General features: G+C 60.1%; 3 protein-coding genes across 4 annotated transcripts; 1 reads left to right on the forward strand and 2 right to left on the reverse strand.

The window, feature by feature from the left end:
• Positions 1 to 578: 578 nt before the first annotated feature.
• Positions 579 to 6,077, reverse strand: MMP15 (matrix metallopeptidase 15). Its single transcript, XM_080410978.1, has 10 exons — positions 5,601 to 6,077; positions 4,441 to 4,589; positions 4,064 to 4,186; positions 3,647 to 3,954; positions 3,251 to 3,412; positions 2,906 to 3,129; positions 2,591 to 2,729; positions 2,215 to 2,365; positions 1,979 to 2,094; positions 579 to 1,720 (listed from the first exon to the last, which is right to left on the reverse strand). The coding sequence occupies exons 1-10, from the start codon at positions 5,736 to 5,738 to the stop codon at positions 1,275 to 1,277; spliced, it is 1,956 nt and encodes a 651-aa protein (XP_080267104.1). The 5' UTR covers positions 5,739 to 6,077; the 3' UTR covers positions 579 to 1,274.
• A 1,357-nt stretch (positions 6,078 to 7,434) lies between these two features.
• USB1 (U6 snRNA biogenesis phosphodiesterase 1) lies at positions 7,435 to 12,300 on the reverse strand (the record flags this gene model as incomplete). The annotated part of the gene is made up of 7 exons (XM_080411007.1): positions 7,435 to 7,857; positions 8,152 to 8,235; positions 9,074 to 9,179; positions 10,388 to 10,441; positions 10,929 to 11,112; positions 11,262 to 11,407; positions 11,507 to 12,300. 7 exons carry the CDS (start codon positions 12,298 to 12,300, stop codon positions 7,753 to 7,755), a joined length of 1,473 nt encoding a protein of 490 aa, XP_080267133.1. The 3' UTR covers positions 7,435 to 7,752.
• A 16-nt stretch (positions 12,301 to 12,316) lies between these two features.
• ZNF319 (zinc finger protein 319) lies at positions 12,317 to 17,262 on the forward strand. Of its 2 annotated transcripts, none has more exons than XM_080410999.1 (2): positions 12,317 to 12,456; positions 13,948 to 17,262. In XM_080410999.1, exon 2 carries the CDS (start codon positions 14,318 to 14,320, stop codon positions 15,977 to 15,979), a length of 1,662 nt encoding a protein of 553 aa, XP_080267125.1. In that variant the 5' UTR covers positions 12,317 to 12,456; positions 13,948 to 14,317; the 3' UTR covers positions 15,980 to 17,262. The 2 variants fall into 2 exon arrangements, with proteins under 2 accessions (XP_080267125.1, XP_080267124.1); XM_080410998.1 differs by having other exon boundaries at positions 12,327 to 12,466.
• The last annotated feature ends 1,039 nt before the right edge of the window (positions 17,263 to 18,301 follow it).

Raw genomic sequence — 18,301 nt, forward strand, 5'->3', positions numbered from 1 at the left:
AACTCCTCCCGCTTTCCTCTGCGAGACAGTAGCGAGGCAGGATATGGCCATCCCCTTCCCCCCAGGAAACCGGCTGGGGCCACACAGGGACAGGGAGCTGGAGCACCCGGTGAACTGGTTCCAGGAGGGACTGTGCCCCGTCCCCCAGCTGCCGCGGCCACCGGGCCTGCCCCGGGGACAGGAGGTGGCTGCCCTGGGGCTGGAGCACAGTGCCAGCCAGGGGAGAACAAGGCACGCTGTGTTCCCGGTGAGGCCATTGCCACTGCCGTGGGAGCTGGTGAAAGACAGCTCTGTCCACTGCTGTGCGGAAGATGGTAATGCTTTTGCTGTCACCCCACCGACCCCCCCCCCCCAAAAAAAAAAAAAAAAATTGTGGTAGCCCCAGGGCAGGGACACTGAGGGGGACATCATTGCCAGCAATGCTGGCTTCTTCCCCGCATCCCCTAGCGTGGCACCCAGCCCGTGGGTGCCAGGCAGGGTGGCACCCCAAGCAAGCCCCCCTTACCACAGATCTCACACAGAACAGCCCCCGTGGCTCCTGCCCCCAGCCCGCAGCAGAAAGGACAGCACCACGGCTCTCCACGCACCTGACCCCTTTAATGCGCGTACAAATGGCCATGGCCACCGCCTGCCCACAGGACTGCGTGTCCCCAGGGCTTCACCCCACAGTGGCGGCAGGGTCCAGGCTGAGCTGAGCCCACAGGGGGTTGCAGCAGTGGTGTCTTTTGCCCCTCACACTGTCTTTAGGCACCACATCCCCCACTTCAACAGGAACCATGGTCTCTAGCTCAGCCCTCCCTTCCTCTCGCTCTTCAGTGCCATTGCAGGTGCTGGCAGCTTAGACCTGCCAGCTCGTGGCACTCACTAGCAGCCCCCAACCTGCTCGCCCCCCCCCCCCCCCCCCTGCAGCACAGGCACAGCCGCAGCAGGTTCAAGCAGGAGGAAGGGATGCTGCTGGGACCCTGTGGCAGAGGCAGGTGCAACATGATGGGTGGCAACCTGAGGGTCATGGCTGGTGGGGGGTGCAGGTACCGGGGAGCAGGCAGGACCTGAATTGTCCTTCCAGCCCCCTTCCTGTGACCAGCCCCTGGTCCCAGCTTGGCTGCTCTAGAGGGGGCTGGGAGGGGTGGGCATACCCCCCTTTTCTAAGGCTGGAGCCATCAAGCAACATTGGGGCAGAGGCACTAAGGCCATGGGGTGGGTCATGGGGAGGAGGAGGTCAGGTCCCTTGTTAGCACCATGGTGGTGGGGGCAGTTTGGGGAGGGAGCCAGGGTCAGACCCACTCCTGCAAGGAGCGCTTGCAGTATAAGAGCATTCGGGGTGCACCCTTCCTCTGCATTTGGACAATGACGTAGATGAGGCCGAGGATGCAGAGCAGCAGCACCAACAGCACCAGCACCATAACGACGCTCATGGTGCGTGTGTACTCATCAATCTGCACCACAACATCCACGTCCCCGCCTGGCTGGCGGCCACCCTTGCTGTAATCTTCCTCATCTTCCTCCTCCTCCTCCTCCTCTTTGCCTTCAGCCCGCCCATCCCCATCGGGGTTGAAGGGGGGTCGGTCCACATCAGGCCAGCGGGGATGAGGGTCTGGGACCAGCTCCGTATGACAGCCCATGAAGTCCCGTAGGATGGATTTGGGATAACCTGGTTCTGTCTTGAGCCGCTCGTTGTCAAATTTCCAGTACTTTGTGCCTCTGTAGAAGTAGGTGGAGGCTGGGGGTGGGGGTAGAAAATGGAAGCAAGGGGTAAGTGGGCAGATGCAGGGCACCCCGCAGGCTGGGCACCTCTGCAGTTTGCCCAGGACAGCAGATTTTGCCCTGGGACTGGTGAGACCCTTCAGAAAGGGCTTCACTGCTGACTTCTGGGCAGCCTCCCGGCCTCCATCGCCCATGGCCAGGCAGCCAGAGGGGTGACCCTATCCCCACTGGTCCCCTCCCCTGCTGCCCACCCCTCTTCTCATCCTCTACTTACAGGCATCTGGGCTGAGGAAGGCACCCTTGGGTGACGGAGGGATGCCCACCCAGACGGAGATGGGCTTCGGGTACCCAGGGTCCACTGAGCGGGTGTCCTCATTAAAGCGCCAGTATCTAGGGGAGGGAGGCAGTAAGCAAGTGAGGAGCATGGGGGTCTCCACTGCTGCCGTGTCTCCCCACTGCCAGGGACCAGGAGGTGGCATAACAGGGAGGAGGACCCCCACAGACACTCACCTGTCGCCACGGAAGAAGAAGGTGTGCCCCGTGGGTTCCCACCAGACGGCCGTGTCGATGCTGTCATAGGGGATGCCCTGCCCGTAGGTGACCAGGGGCTGTGGGTACCCAGGCTCCAGGTTGGCTTCTCGGAAGAGCCAGTACCGGTCACCTGGAGGGAGAGGTGATGGAGAACGGGGGTGAAGCAGCAATGCCCAGCTGCAGTGGCAGGTGCACATGTGGATAGGACACCTGCAGCCAACCCCTCCCTTTGGGACCAGGCAGCAGCTCTGGCTGGATCAGGATGGGATGAAGTTAGCCAGCTCTCAGCAGCCTGGCAGGGGGACACTGGGGTCCCCCCTCCACCTTGGCCCTCCCACCCAGCTTCCCTGCTCACCTTTAAAGAAGACAAACTTCCCATCGTGCCTCTCATAGGCAGCATCAATGTCCCCGGGGAGGCCCCGCCAGAAGTGCCCGATGGGCATGGGGTAGTTGTCCAGCACCCGGTTATGCCGGACCCTCCAGAACCACCGGCCCTGGTGGGAAATGGCGTGTTGGCAGAAGATGGGGAGGACACAGGGACACAGCCCCAGTGCCTGGCATCTTGTCAGGGGGCGTGTGTGTGGGGGATTGTCCGCCTGTGTCTGTGTCCTCCCACCCAGGGACCCACCACATCCCCAGGGAAGGGGCAGCAGGGAGTCCCAGCAGGTACCTTGAACACAAACATCTCCCCACGCAGCACTGCCACTGTGTCAAAGTTCCCGTCACAGATGTTGGGGCCGTACTGGTCAGGTCGGTCTGGACTGCCAGGTTTGGGGGGTCGCTCTGGTTTCCTTGGAGGGGGTGGCTTAGGGGGTCTCTGTTCTGGCCTGCCAGGTCTCCGGGGTGTAACAGTGGGCAAAGGCTTGGTGGGCTGAGGGTGCCCATCCACAGTACCTGAATCGGGCAGGCAAGAGACAGGATGGGGTGATGCAGACCAGCAGTGTCCGTGCCTCAGTTTCCCCATGCACATGCCCAGCATCCTGCCTCTGGGCTCATCCCCCACCCAGCTCCTCACCGTACAGCTGCTGGATGCCCTTGAGGTCATCCTCGGGCAGCTGGAAGTTCTCCGTGTCCATCCACTGGTAGAAGGGGGCCATGATAGCGCTGGGATTGCTGGAGTGCTCCAAGCCCAGCGAGTGCCCCAGCTCGTGCACGGCCACCAAGAAAAGGTTGTTCCCTGCAGGGAAAGGCACCATTAGCAAGATGGGGTAAAGGACATGATGCATGGGGTGGGTCCTTGACCCCAGCACCCCATGATGAGGGTGCTCCGGTGGGAGCTGCCTGCATCACCCATGGTAGAGCTGCTCTCCCTGCCACTCCTGACCACGCCAGTGCATCCCCCCCCCCCCTAAACTCAGGGGTCACCAGGCTCCTCTGGTTGCCTTCATCACCTCCCTGGCCTTCAGCTCACCAGACACATCCGTGTTCTCCAGTGTCCAGGGCTCGTCCAAATCGAAATGCGTGTCCCCCCCCATGCCAGCACCAGGAAAATAGGCGTGAGCCAAAAATCCCCCGACGCCGTCGAAGGGGGAGCTGTCTCCATGGAAGCCAGAGGCGAAGAGCACCATGATGTCTGCCTCCTTCTTCCGCTTCTGCCGGATGTCCTCGAAGGGCACTTCCCGGAAAACCAGCGGAGTGGCTTGCTCCCACACCTGGAAAGCTCGGCGGACAGCCTCATACGAGTGGTACCGACCCAGCTTCTCCGTGTAGTTTTGGATGCTGAGGGTACAGAGCTCACTGGCAATGGCCCAGGACAGCATGTGCTGCCCAAGGGGTCCACAGCTCTCCATGGCCTGCGGGGGTGGGAAGCCCTGGAGGTGCTGGGTACCTGAAAGTGAGATGACTCTGGCTCCAGCGCCGCCCTGTCAGTGCGTACCGCTTCCGCCGCATGTTGGACTTTGTCCGTGCCCCAAACTGGTCTGGCACCCCACAGCGGGGACGTTTCATCCACCTGCCAGGAGGGCATGGAGCCAGGGCTCAGCCCCCTGCAGCCAAGGTCCCTGAGGGACTGCAGCAGCCATGGGCGGCAAGGGTGGTGTCCTGGCTGCAGGGGTGCAGTCCCCAAGAGGGGAGACACAGCTCCCATGGGAGACAGCACCCACACTTCCAGATGCAGGCAGTGCTCCAGGGCTTGGCAGGCAAAGCCAAGGAGCCAGGAAGTGGAGCTGCCTTCTTGCTAGAGCAAGGGGACACGGAGAAACTCACGCCTTGGTCTCCTCGTCCAGGACACCGGTGACGGTGATGCCGTAAAACTTCTGCATCTCGGCGAGGGCCAAGGAGAAGGTCTGAGCTGAGCGCATGGTGGACATCTGCCGGCTGGGCTGCGGCAGGTAGCCATAGAGCCGCAGCCATGCCTATGCCGGGGAGAGCCGAGCGTGAGGCCGTGGCGGGGGACCTGGGCTCCTTGAGACCCCAATGGGGCAGGATCTGGCCCGCTGCCCCCAAGCCCTATCCCCTGCCATGGGGCATCTGTGCCAGCTGCCAGGGGTGAATGCCACACCCGGGCAGGCAGGGCAGGCAGCACAGGCAAGCCAGAGCATGTGGGCAGTGTCTGGTAGGCAGGGAACAGAGCCCCAGCCCTGCCCCGCGAGGTGCGTGGGGGACCCTCTGATCAATCTCGGGGGGCTGTCGGCCACCCTGACCCCAGGGAGAAGACAGCTGGCGGGGGACCAGCCTGCCTGTGGGCTCCTCCGGGGTGTCCCCCGGGAGCTGCAGAGGGACGTGGGGCCAGGCCGCCCGGGACCCCCGCCCTGGCCTCTACCCACAAAGGGGCTTCTGTGCTGCAGGGCCAGCAGCGCAGGGGCTCCCAGGGGCAGGAGGGCTGCTGGGGCGCGCTGGGGCTCTTCCTTCCTGCACCAGCCTCCACCTCTCTTGTCTTTTTAAATTCCTTTTTAAAAAAATTGTTTCTTTTTATTATTGCTCTTTTGTTTTTGGTTTTTTTTTTCATTTTCCTCTTTTCAATTTTCTACGGTTGGGGGTATTTTTCCTTTTTAATTTCCAATTTTCACAACTTTTTTCTATACTCATTTTAACTTGTTATTTTTTCATTATTACTTTTTAATATTGAAAAATTTTTAATCTTTTATGATTTTTTTTTTTACCACGTCCCCACCCCCCCGGCAGGGTGGCGGAGCGGAGACTTTATCAAAGGCCCTTTCACCCGCTCCCCCGCCGCGGCCCCGCGTCGGCACAAAGCGCTTCCTCCCCCCGCCGCTGCCGCCCGCCGCCCCCGAGGGCGACCCGGCCCCCCCCGCCTGCACCTGCGGGCCCGGCCGGCGCCCCAGGGGCCGGCAGCAGCGGCGGCCGCAGGTGCGGGCCGGGTGTCCCGGGGCAGCCCCCCGCCCCGCCCCGCGCCCCCCGCTCACCTCCGCGTTGATCTCCTCGCCCGCCGCCGCCGCCGCCGCCGCCGCCAGCAGCAGCGCCAGCAGCACCCGCAGCGGCGCCCGCCCGCCCGCCCGCAGCGCTCCGCCCGCCCGGCAGGGGGCGCCGCCACCTCCTGCCATGCCGCGCCGCCGCCGCCGGTTTGCGGCTGCCCCAAGCCGCGCCGGGCCGGGCCGGGCCGAGCGCGGCGGTGTCGGAGCTACACCGCCCTCATGGCCCGGGCCCGGGCCGCCGCGGGGGGCTGCACACGGTGCATGGGCGGCGCTGCCAGGCGCGGCCCGTCGCCTCCCGGCCCGCCTTTGTGTACGAGATCAGGCCGGCCGCGCAGGGCGCATGGGCGGCCCCCGCGGCGCGGCTCGGCTCCCGTGCCCTGCCCGCTGGCGGCGCGGCGCGGCGCGGGGCGGAGGGACGCGGGCGCGGCGGCGCAGCGCGGCTCGGCTCGGCTCGGGCGGGGCCGGGATGGGGGCGGGGCCGGGCGGGGCCGCGGCGCCCTCGCTCCGCCCCCCGCCACCTGCTCCGGCGGCGGGGCCGCGGCTGCCCGCCCCCCGCGCTGTCCCCGCCATGTCGGGCGGCCTGCCGTTCCCGGGCCGTGGACCCGCCCGCCAGCCGCCCGAGCGTGCCGCGCCATGCCGGGCCGGGAGCGGGGCCCGGTCGTACCGGAGGCGGTTTCCCCGGGCTCTCCCTCACCCAGGGGCTCAGCGCGCCGCGCCGGGCCTGTTTTCCTTCCCCTAAAGCGAGCCCGGGCCGCATCCACACGCCTCCTCACGCAGAACCAGGCCCGCAAACTAACCGGCTGCCGCCCGCGCAGGGCTGGGTCACGGCTGTGGAGAACAGCCGTGGCGTGGGTGGCGGCGGGGCAGACCCCTCCCCGTGCGGGTGGTGGCGGGGCAGACCCCCTGCCGAGATGCCCCCGCGGCCACGACACCCCCCCCCCGGCTCCCGTTGCAGGGGCGGCACCGAGCTGGCAGGGCCGCTGGCAGGTACCGCCTCAGCCGAGCCGTGTGGGAGCCGGGCATGACTGAAAGGCACGGCTGAAATACACCACAGGCACAATTTTATGGCATGAGGAGAGATTTTTACTGCTCTTAAGTCCTGCAGTCTTTCATCAGACAGACGGGGAATGAAAGATTCAGGGCAGCACACAGGCATCCTGCTCCGAATACCCGAGAGGCTGCAGCGCTGCAGACCTCCCCACAGGAACAAAAGGGTTGGAAAGAAGCTTCTCCCCAGAGCCAAAGTCCAGCCTGCCGTCCCCAGGGTCATCGTCCCCAGGGTCACCGTGGCAGCGGAGGGGCTGTTCCCCCGGGGGAAAAGCACGCAGCAGCGGTCGCGCAGGGGCCCGGCCCTTCCAGCCCAGGCCAAAGCCGACACTGCCCTCTCCTGGGCTCGCACACACGCGGCAGCAAGCTTCCCAGGAGAAGCAGCCCAGCAAAAAAAAAGTCCTGGGTTTATGGCATACACAATCTTAAAGTTCTTCTTTTAGACCCAGCCTGGAGCACCGAAACACAAGGAGCTGCCAGCCTCTCCCCTCCAGCTTTCATATTTTGCTGTCTAGCAAAAGGATCCGATGCTGAATATAGAGGCAGCAGCAGTGTGAGAGCGCACACAACATGACTCAGGAACTTGTCTGAGCTGGCTTACAGTAGGGAGATGCTCTGGCAAGACAGTCCAACTCTGCGTCCTTGCCTCTTGCTACTCAAACTGTGCTCAGAGTCTCCTGACAATCTGGCAGTGCTATTTCCAACCATGGGAGACACACTCTCCTTTAGCAACAGCTTCCCATGCTACCTTCTTCCTCCTTCCCATAAGGCATCTGTGGCTTTTACAGAGATTTTTTTTCCTCCTTTAAAAAAAAAAAATAATCTGCAAAATTACCAACTGTGGAATGGCTGGAACCCGCCAGTGCTGACTGCAGTATATTCAGCAGCAAGGACAAAATCTGCTACAAACACACATTTCTTCAGCCAGCAACTCACACTTGGAAGTAGCCCGACTTTGGCCACAAACACCCCAGAGATGTTGAGCAGGCAAGAAGAGCACGGGAGGTGTGTGTACTGCTCAGAGCTGTGCTGGAGAACAGTCCTTGGTTGAACATCAGGCTCTCCGAGGCTCTGAAATGCACAGCCCCATCGGCCCCTACCTCAAGGGGAAGGAGAAGTACTTGTTCCCTGACTTGCAGCGGATTTGCTCCCATTGGACACGCAGCAGGTGTGCAGAGTCCTCAAACCCATCCACAATGTCCTGGAAAACAGATACAGGAGTCAGTACCAGGAAGGTGGATCTGCCAGAGGATGGAGTCAGCAGCTCCCCTCTCTGAACCAAGTCAGAGACGAAGCCATTTGCAGCTGGAAGCCTCCGACTTCCTTCAGAAGGGTAATTTAACTCATGCTCCTCACAAAAGCTTCTCTTCTTTCAACCCAGTGAAGTTTGCCTTTCTTGGTGAAGAGGATCTCCCACCCTCTGCACTCGGCAGGGACATGTGGCTGGATGCCAGCTCTGCTTTTCCCCTGCTTTCCATGCTGCATGGGGACACACCTGGAGCTCCCGTAGACACTGCCCTTCCAGCCTTCCAGACAGGTCCCCGACACACCAGGCCAAGCTGATATGGAATGATGGGTCCTGAAGGAAAACAGGGATCAGATCACGAGGACTAAAGGACCTGTGCTTTGCTCAACGCACAGAGCTTCAGTGGGAGACGTGGTGCGATGCTGCCCTGGCTGGGATGCAGGGGTGGGAGGATCCCACAGCTGGGAGCTGTGCTCGGTGGTTGCAGAGCTGATATGGACAGTGCTGGAGGTGAGGTGAGGCCTGGTTCTCCCACCCCAGCCTTTTTGGACACCAGTGAGCAAGGCTGCCTTGTTCCCAGCCTCCCCATCATCAACTCTGCAGAAGCTTTTCCAGCTGCACAGAGAACCTCTCATGGCCGGTCCTGGAGCAGGTAAGGTCACTTCCAAATAACCCACAGGAGCCCCCTGCTCAGCTCTTGGAGACACAGAGATCAGAGTTTGGTCCTTCAAAAACCAAGACCTGTCCCCAAAGCTAGTACCAAGCAGAGGCTGGACCGATGCTCCAGGAAACTGCCCAAGGAAGAGGCACAAGCATTGCCCTCAGTCCCATAGTGCTCACCCTAAGCCCATTCTGTCCTAGTACAACGCTGCTTCCATGCACAGCAGGGCAGCAACCATGATGTATGCTCTGGCCCTTCATCCCAGAAACCTGATTCTCAAGAGGCCACCAGATAGTTAATATCCTTACTCTCCTGCACAAGATGTGACGCAGAAGTCATAGACTTGTGCTCTTCCCAGTCTCAGCAGGATTGTGTTCAGGGTGTTAAGTACAAACATCACTGACCAGCCCAGAGGAGACCTCCCTGCTCCTGTTTACTTGAGGTGAACGTTTCAAGAACCTCAGCTGGCATGTCCAGATCAGCAGGGAAGTTAAGTGGGAGACGCCTCACCTTGTAGAACGTGGGAAGGTCAAATTCCTCCAGAACTCTGTCCACCTCTGAGACCAGCTCCAGCAGTTGGAAATGCCCAGCAGAGACCTCCAAGCCAATAAAAGTCCTAAAGAAAGATGAGAGACAGCAAACGTCCTTGTCCTTTCATGCTACAGCCATCCTTTCACTACAGCCGAGGTCCTTTCACTTCCTTTCACTACAGCTGCCTTAAGCATACTTAGCCCTACATGCCTGCTGGGCGAATTCCCTAACCCCCAACAAAAGACAATTTGAGGAATGCTAGATTTAAGCATTCAAGAACGAGAGGACTATATTCTGAAGAAAAACAGAAATAAAGATGTGGTAGCAGAAAGAAGCAGGGCCACAGAGATTTACTAGATTAAGTCAGCACCTTTTGGGACATAAGAACTCATTTTCCAGGCAAAGGACATGCTTGAGGATAGATATTTCAGCAGAGTGCTGTGCCTGCGCAGAAGCTGCACGCAAAAAAGCAGAAGTTGCCGCTGGAGGGGTTTTGCGGCGGGAGAGGAAGCAGGGAATGGGAAGTACCAAGCTGGAGAGATGTGACAAAGAGGTACCTCTTCAAGGACTGTCTAGATGACATTTTCTAGATGCCAGAAGGGGAGAAGACTAAGTCTTACCCAGGATCCACTTCATCCCACTCATGACTATTGTGGGCTACCATTCCTGCTAGATTCAGCAACTTTTTGCAATTTTAATCACCTTTGCTTTGACATTTAAACTACTTAATTGCATTTGATTGGAATCAGTCTTCTGAACCAAGACCCAGGAGAATTAGCACCATCTGAACTATTTCTCTCCAGCTCTTGAAAGACTTTGCACTACAATTTCATGAACAGCACTGCCGCCAGAAGAGGTGGCCCTCAGCTCTGCTCACCGCCAGCTGCTCACACTGGCACAAGGGTTTGCAAAACCGCTGAACCAACCAGATGGTTGGAGATGGCAGCAAATGTGGCCGCCTCTTTAGCTGCTGTGAGACCATAGCATGAATCTAACCCCAGTGGAAGGGCCTGTCTCAGGTCATGCTGTGAGCAAATCACCTCTCTTTAGAAGACTGAAATCCTGCAGCTTGAGGCTCACCCAACGGCCTGCAGAGAATCAGCACTGAAGCTAAAAATTTGTGCAAGTGGCTGGGGAAAGGTGTGAAATCTCTGGAGACAAGGTGATTGCATACTGCCCTGTCACACAGCTCAGCCCAGTCACTATGAGGCAGGCAGGGTAATACTTCCCATCCACACAGCACCTTGCCCAGCCTTCTCCCAAGGCAGGCAGGATGCCCCACTGCTCACTCACCTGGTTTTGTTCTGGTTGGTGTAAACTTTCACCTGGTCAGCCACACAGAAGAACCTGAAAGAAGAAAGATCCTATCTCAGCTGGTGGGGAAAAAAAAAAAAAAAAAAAAAGAAGAAAAGAAGAAAGCAGAAAATGGGAGGGGACAGGGTTTCTAGTGAGCTGTGGAAAGATAATGGCAAATGTCGGACCGAACCAGTGAAAGCCGAACATTTCTGGGCTCAAATTAACCCGTCCTCCCCGGTTTCCAATCCGGCAAAGCCTGGAGGGCAACAGAAGCCCCAGAGCGGCTGATGCTCAGCAGGTGCCTGAGCCGTGATCGATGAAACCACTGGTGGTTTAGAGGAGAGCAGGGCTCCAGCCTCGTCCTTGACAGCTGAGGCCCGACTAGCCCGGTGTCGCAGCCCCAGGCAGCGAGGAAAAGCGCCCAGGCCCCTGCTGGTGCAGCACTCGCTGCCAGAGGTGGCGGCTCGGTGCGATGCCGCCAAACAGAGACCCTGAGGGAGAGGGAAGGGCGTGAGGAGCCTTGCGGCCCCGCTCCCACCTGTGGAAGGAAGCCAGGTGCTCCCGGAGCGAGCGGACGAAGGGGTCTATCCAGTGGTAGCGCAGCACCACGCACTGCGAGAGGCTGAGGTGGAACTCCTCCATGGCAGCCAGCGAGGGGACGTGGGCGCGAGCGTGGGCCACCAGCAGCTCCAGCAGCTCCAGGAACTCGTCCTCGGCGCTGTCTGCGGGGCAGGCGGGCGGTCAGGGCCGGGGCGGGCCCCCGGGGCGGGCCGGTGGCCCAGGGCTGCAGTCCCCGCCGCGCCCCGGGGGCTCCTGGGCCTCACCTGGCCGGGCCGCCCCTGCCCCGCCCCCTCCCGGTGTCGGTACTTACAGGGCAGGTAGACGTGGGTGGCCCAGTTGCCCCTCTCGTGGGGGAAGCCGCGGACGCGGCCGCCGTGCCGGGAGCTGTCGTCGCTGGTGGCCTGCTCCGGGCCGTCCGGCAGGCCGACGGGGGCGGGCAGGCGGGGGCGGCCGGCGCTGCGGGGACCAGACGGGAAGGTGAGGGAGGGTGAAGAAGGCCGCGCGTCCCGCCGCCGCCCCCCCCGCGCCAGGGCCCCGTCCCCCCGCCGCACCCACCTGGCCCGGGGGGGGCCCTGCGCGCCGCTGCCCCGGCACCCCCCTTCCTCCTCCTCCTCCTCCTCCTCGGAGCTGCTGTACCCCACCAGCGCGGCCCTCATGGCCGGCCCGCGGCCGCCGCTGCCCCGCCACGGCCCCCCCCGGCGGTGCCGGCGGGCGGCGGCGGGGGCGCTGTTGTCGGCGCGGCCCGGCAGGGGGCAGCCGCCGCGGCCCGCCCCGCCCCGCCTCCTCCGCCGCCGCCGCGGCCGGCCCGGCCCGCCCGCTCCCTCCGGCACCCCGCGGCCGCCGCCCGCCCGCCTCCGGCACCGGCGCCCCCTTCCCTTCCTCCCGGCTTCCGCCGCCACGCTAGCGCGGGGCTCGGGCGGAGCGCGCAGGCCGCGGCCCCGCCGGCGGCGAGCGGGCTGACAGGGGCCTCTCGCCGCAGGTGAGGGGCCCGGCCGTCGCCGCCACCGCCCTTTGTGTGGGCCTCGCCGGGGCGGGGGCGGCCCCGGCCGGGCAGGGACCCCCGTCCCCCCGCGCGGCCTCCTGGCGCGGCGGCGGCGCTGAAGGCCTCGGGGCGCTGTCATCGCGTTCGGCCGCGGGCCGGCGGGGCCGGAGCAGCCGTCCCATGGGGGGCGGCGGGCGGCGGGACGGGCCTCACCGCGGGCTGCGGCGGCGGCGGCTGGCTTCCGAGCTCCCCGGCCGCCCCCGCGCCCCGCGGGCCCGCTGCGCCTCTCCCTGAGGCGGCCTGGGCCCGGCAGCGGCAGGCCCGGACGGCGCGGAGCCGGTGGGAGGCGGGAGGCGGGCCGGACCATGCCGGAGCAGGCCGTGCCACGGGCCGCTTCTCCAGTTTGAAAGTACCTCTGCTCTCCCGTCTTCTCTCCTTAAATGGTTGTCGCTTCCCACCTCCCACGGAGGGATGAGTTAGGCTCGGAGCTGGCAGCAGCTTGGGTACCCGTGCAGAGCCCTCGGTAAGCCAAGGTTGGTATTTCTTATTTTTCCCTGCCGGGGGGACGCGAGCATCCCCTCCCTGCTGGGCCGGCTGGTCTGGGGTGCCGTCACTGTCGGGTCATGCCAGCCACAGTAGACGTTGCCTGTGCGGGGAGGTGGCGGCTGTGCTGCGCTGAAGTTGTGTGTCCCATTGAGCTCGGTGCTAGCTGCTGTAACTGTGAGCCCTCCCTTCCTGGCGACAGCCAAGGTGAGCTGCGCAGGAGAAAGAAGGGATCCTGCCAGCTGGCAGGGCTGCAGTGAGGTCTTTGGGCATTTTACTGCCCAGAATTGTGCCGGCAGACAGTCATGCAGTGTCACCATAGGCAGAAGTGAGCTGCAGCTCTGCCTAGGCTCTGGGGCACTGTCTGGTCTTGGCTGAGCACTGGGGGAGGTGGGGACGCTAGGAAATGGGTTTCTCTGATGCTCCTTATTGCTTAATTTAAAATACAACAAACATTTTCCTGGAGGACTGAGTTTTTACTTACCTTGGGTGAGGGCAGGCAGTCTGATGCAGAAAGGAGTGTACTCTTGCGAGGTCCAGGGCTCGTGGCCCAGGAGTGCTAACTGCTGCTGCTTGTCAAGGCCTGGACCCTTCCTCTCTCTTGAGGTGTGTTGGCACTGCTGCTGTCTGCTGCTCACTGGTGAGTTATACTCTTCTCTCTCTAGAAGACGAACCTTTCAGTGAGCAAACCCCCTGCAATGCACTGTAGTAAGGCCAGGCAGCACCTCTGGTGTAGGTTGTTCAGCTCCAGCGTGCTTTTATTTCATGGTTTAGTAGGAGGTTCAGGTGAGCCGTTGCTCTAACGCTTCTTTTATCTTCACAGAGGGTGCTGTGCATGATACCGGTTCTGTGTTTTGTCTGCGGATAGGATAATGTTGAGGGCAAACCTTCCCGTGAGCTCCTTTGCTCTTCCTAGTCTACCAGTGCTGCCCAGAGAGGGGGAAACCGCTTACACATGCCCCTTGGGTAATGTGCCCGATGTGCAAGCTGCAGACTGAGCAGAACTGCTTCACAGGGGTGTTTCAGCCAGGGTGGGATCTGCCTTGGTATTTGTAAAATCTAACCCAGCAGCATCTTGATTGCACAGCATTTGGTGTACCACAGACTGTGCAGAGAGACTGATGTTCTCAGCCAGTGCCCCTAGCAGGGCTGGGACGTCGAGTGACTGACAGTGTACAGCATAACAGCTGAGCTGACTGGTACCTGGGCAGTTGTGCAGCCTCTTGTGAGAGAATGCCACTCGAATGCGTACCTGGCTGTGGCCAGGCAGAGCCCAACCCTTTGCAGGCTGAGCGCGCCTTGTCCTGGGCCCTTTGCACAGCAGCAAGGAGGGCTCCGTTTCTGGTTAGCTCTGCTACGCTGGCTTCTGGGTAGCTTTGCAGGGATGCAGGAGAGTTTTCAAAGTGAGCTGTGGCAGGAGGTTGCCCATCTTTCCTCCAAGACCTGACATGAGCTGTCTTCTTCCTTGCAGAGAGAGCTGTTCCCTGGGCTGCTTCCCTCGCCCTTCCCAAATGTGAACACATCACAGCCAGCACAGAGAAAGGCCTCCTCTTGTCTTCAAGGCGCTTGCTTCTGCCTTCTGTTCTTTTGTCCAAAAAAGAAGCACCCAAACCAAAACAGACAAAGAACTTGTGCTCATCTAAGAAGGCGGTTCTGGAGTCTCAGTCACCTCTTTTCTTCCCAAGATCCTGGCTGTGGGCTGGATTTTCTGCCCTCGACTTCAGGGGATTAGCTACAGGATATCAGGATCTTGGATACTTTCAATTTTTGTTTTTACTTGAACCCTTTCAACCGAGAAGCTGAAGCTGTCACTGCTAAAATCCCGTTTTTTTTTCCCAAGCATGTCAGAAAGCTGGCAGCAGCAACAGCAGCAACCACAACAGCCGCCACCACCGCAGCAGCACCACGCTGGGGCAGCCACCCTCCCAGAGCACTCCATCCCACCCAGCACTGCTGAAAACCCCTTGGGCTGTGCCGTCTACGGCATCCTGCTCCAGCCGGACCCTGGTCTGCAGCACCACCAGCACGCCCCCATTCAGGCTGGAGAGCCATCTCACAAATGTGGTGTGTGTGGCCACGACCTCGCTCATCTCTCCAACCCCCATGAGCACCAGTGCTTGCCAGGCCATGACCGCTCTTTCCAGTGTACCCAGTGCCTGAAGATCTTCCACCAGGCCACGGACCTCCTTGAACACCAGTGCATCCAGGTGGAGCAGAAGCCCTTTGTGTGTGGCGTCTGCAAGATGGGCTTTTCCCTCCTGACCTCGCTGGCGCAGCACCACAATGTCCACAACGGCAACGCCATGAAGTGCTCTATCTGTGAGAAGACCTACAAGCCTCCAGAGGCAGAGCATTCGCAGCCTATTGACCCCTCAGAGAAGCCCTACAGCTGCTCCATCTGTCAGAAAACCTTCAAGCACCTCTCGGAGTTGTCCCGACATGAGCGCATCCACACAGGTGAGAAGCCGTACAAGTGCACGCTGTGCGACAAGAGCTTCAGCCAGTCATCCCACCTGGTGCACCACAAACGGACACACAGCTCAGAGCGACCCTACAAGTGCACTGTGTGCGAGAAGAGCTTCAAGCACCGCTCCCACCTGGTGCGCCACATGTACGCACACTCAGGGGAGCACCTCTTCAAGTGCAACGTCTGCGAGCTGCACTTCAAGGAGTCATCGGAGCTGCTGCAGCACCCCTGCACACCCAGCGGGGAGCGGCCCTTCCGCTGCGGTGAGTGCCAGAAGGCCTTCAAGCGCCCCTCGGACCTGCGGCAGCATGAGCGCACACACAGCGAGGAGCGGCCCTTCAAGTGTGACCTCTGCCAGATGAGCTTCAAGCAGCAGTACGCACTCATGCGCCATCGCCGCACACACAAGGCCGAGGAGCCCTTCAAGTGCAACCTGTGCGAGAAGGGCTTCGTGCAGCCCTCGCACTTGGTGTACCACCAGCACGTGCATGGCATAGAAAACCTCTTCAAGTGCAACGTGTGCCAGAAAGGCTTCAATCAATCCTCAGAGCTGCTGCGGCATAAATGTGTGCAGAATGCGGAGCGGCCCTTCAAGTGTGCAGTGTGCAACAAGTCCTACAAGCGGGCCTCAGCTCTGCAGAAGCACCAGCTGGCCCACTGCGCTGAGAAGCCACTGAAATGCACGCTCTGTGAGAGACGTTTCTTCTCCTCCTCCGAGTTTGTGCAGCACCGCTGCGACCCGGCCCGTGAGAAGCCCCTCAAGTGCCCTGACTGTGAAAAGCGGTTCAAGTACGCCTCGGACCTGCAGCGTCACCGGCGTGTGCACACGGGCGAGAAGCCCTACAAGTGCCCCTCCTGTGAGAAGGCCTTCAAGCAGCGCGAGCACCTCAACAAACACCACAGCGTGCACGCTCGGGAGCAGCAGTACAAGTGCATGTGGTGTGGGGAACGGTTTCTGGACTTGGGCCTGCTGCAGGAGCACAGCGTCCAGCACACGGCCGAGGGCGCCTACCAGGTGGCTGCCTGCTTGCCGTGAGCCTCTTGCCCCTCAGCGGCTTTCAGCTTGCATGTGACGCTCCTGAGCCTCGGACTCCCCTTCCCTGTCCTTGGTTGTAGGCAGCTTCCAGGGAGTTTGGGGGAAAGGTGAGGTACGGTGGGTGGGCAGGTAAACTTTCCTCTGGCCTCTGTGGTTGATATGCCCCCTATACTGCAGGGGCGATGGACAATGTGGAAATCTTGAAGGGGTGGAGAGGAAAGGAGGGAGGTGGGGAGAGGAAATGATGCCTGTAGCTGCCTCGCATCCCCTGGACTGTAGTTCACACTGTACCTGCAGTTCCAGTGCTGGGAGCTCAGCTGCCCACTGTGGGCAGCAGCCCTTCACATGCGGCCTTTTTCCCCTGCCCTGCCTGGTGGGGTTGGCGGGGAGGGCTGGGTAGCCCTCCTCCCGGAGAGGGCTTGGGAGCAAGGCAGAGCCAGCCCTCCCTTTTCCCGGGGCGTGCTGCTTGGCAAGGAAGTAGCAGGTTTCCACTGCTGGGGTCTCCCAGCTTTCCTGGTCCGAGCTCAGTTGAGAGGATCATTTCAGATCGCTAGCGTTGATTGACTGCCCCGACCTCCTCTGCTCTCCCTCTTTTCTAGAGTGTAGAAAGGGAAAAGCCATGGGGCTTCACAGCTCCAAAAAGCACTTTGGCATTGCTGCTTTTGCAGTTGCTGGCTGTCACACTCTGCAAGGGTTCTGGGTGAGCCTGCCCACCCCAGCCCTGCCAGCAGCGCAAGGAAGAGTAGCAGGCACTGCGCTGCTACCGGAGAGCGTGGTGAGGAGAGCCTCTGTGCCCTGCTGCTGGCTGAGAGCCTGGCAGTTAAGAGCTGCTTCCTGAGGGACCTAGCTCTCCTGCCAGACTTACCTCCCGTCCCCAGGCCCCTTCCCTCTCTGCACCACTTGGACCGTTAGCGTACCTCCAGGGGGGTCAGGCAAAGGTCGTCCCAGCAGTTGGAACGCTAAGGGGTGAGATGAACACTAGTAATAACCTGCAACTTTGGAGGTGTTACCATTGCCAGTGGTAACCCACGCCGTGGCCAGGGCCTTGGTGTCTGATTTGCTGGGGGGAACCAGAGCGAGCCAGGAGAATCCTTCCTGGCTGCAGGCCCTGCTCCATGAGGAGGTGAAGCTGAGCAATGGGTTAAGGGGAAGTGTATTTTTTTTTCCCCTCTTGTGGGAGTCCTGTTTTACCCCTTTACTCTTTCTTTACCTCTTCTGTATTTTTCAGGTTTTGCACAGTTCTTGTAAACATCACTTAAAAATAAATTTCCCCTAGCAAGGTCGATGCAGCCTCAGGTGTTTTCCTCTGCAGGAATTTGCTGGCTTCTGAGGGACCTATTACAAGCCAGTTAGATGCTTTGGAGGTTGAAGGCATGCTTACCTGGTTGCCCACCAGCCTTCCCCATTATGCCATTGGAGATATTAGGATGTTGAATATCCATCTGTGGAGATACTCAAGCCCTAACTGGATGTGGTCCTGGACAACATGCTGTAGCTGACCCTGCGTGAGCAGGGGGTTGGGCTGCGTGATCTCCAGAGGTCTCTGCCAGCCTCAGCTCTTCTGTGATCTTGGCTGGCCCTCGTATGAGGTAGAAGTGTGATGAGCTGTGATTAGTGAACCACAGCCAGCAAGTTGCTCATGTGCTGCACAGGTGTTTAGGACAAGTTCAATAGACGCTGTCCATGGCAAGTATAGACAGATGAACCTTGCAGAGAGTTGGGCTGTACTTGCTTTGCTTGTAGGGGATGCCCATTTAAAAGGTGGAGAAAGGCTTTCGTTTCCATTTCCAGCACAGTGAGGGGGAACTGGGTGCATTTTGGGGGGCTGGGACAGTTCAGTGACAGGTCTGACCCTGAGGCTGAGTCTTCTTCATACGCAGCTTTAAAGAGATTAAAGCAGACCTTGCTTTCTGCTGCCCAAGGAAGAGGGACTGATGGTTATCTTGTTTCATGCTGCCTCAAAGATGTAGAACTTCCTACTGAGTTTTCTGTGTTTCTTTTTCCTTTTTTTTTCTTTTTTTTTAAGCAGTTTGTTAATATTCATTAAAAAATACTGTATAGTTTAACTTGATGTCATACTGGATCTTTTAAAAAAAACAGATGTGATAATTTGGATTTTTAAAGAGCTCTTTGGTTCTAGGTAGCTGGTTTTTGCTGTTTAATATGTAGTAAGCTCAGTGTATGTTTTACTGTAGGGTATAAATTAGTCTAAACCAAGGAAGGCTAATCCTGTCTTTACAGAAGGGCTTGGTGGTGACAGAGGCTGTGAGTGTGGGGCTGGGGCCAGCCAGGGAGCGTGGCACCCACCTGAACCCCCGCTCT

This window comes from Falco punctatus (assembly GCF_963210335.1).
Source record: "Falco punctatus genome assembly, chromosome: 14".
In the NCBI taxonomy this organism is placed as follows: Eukaryota; Metazoa; Chordata; class Aves; order Falconiformes; family Falconidae; genus Falco; species Falco punctatus.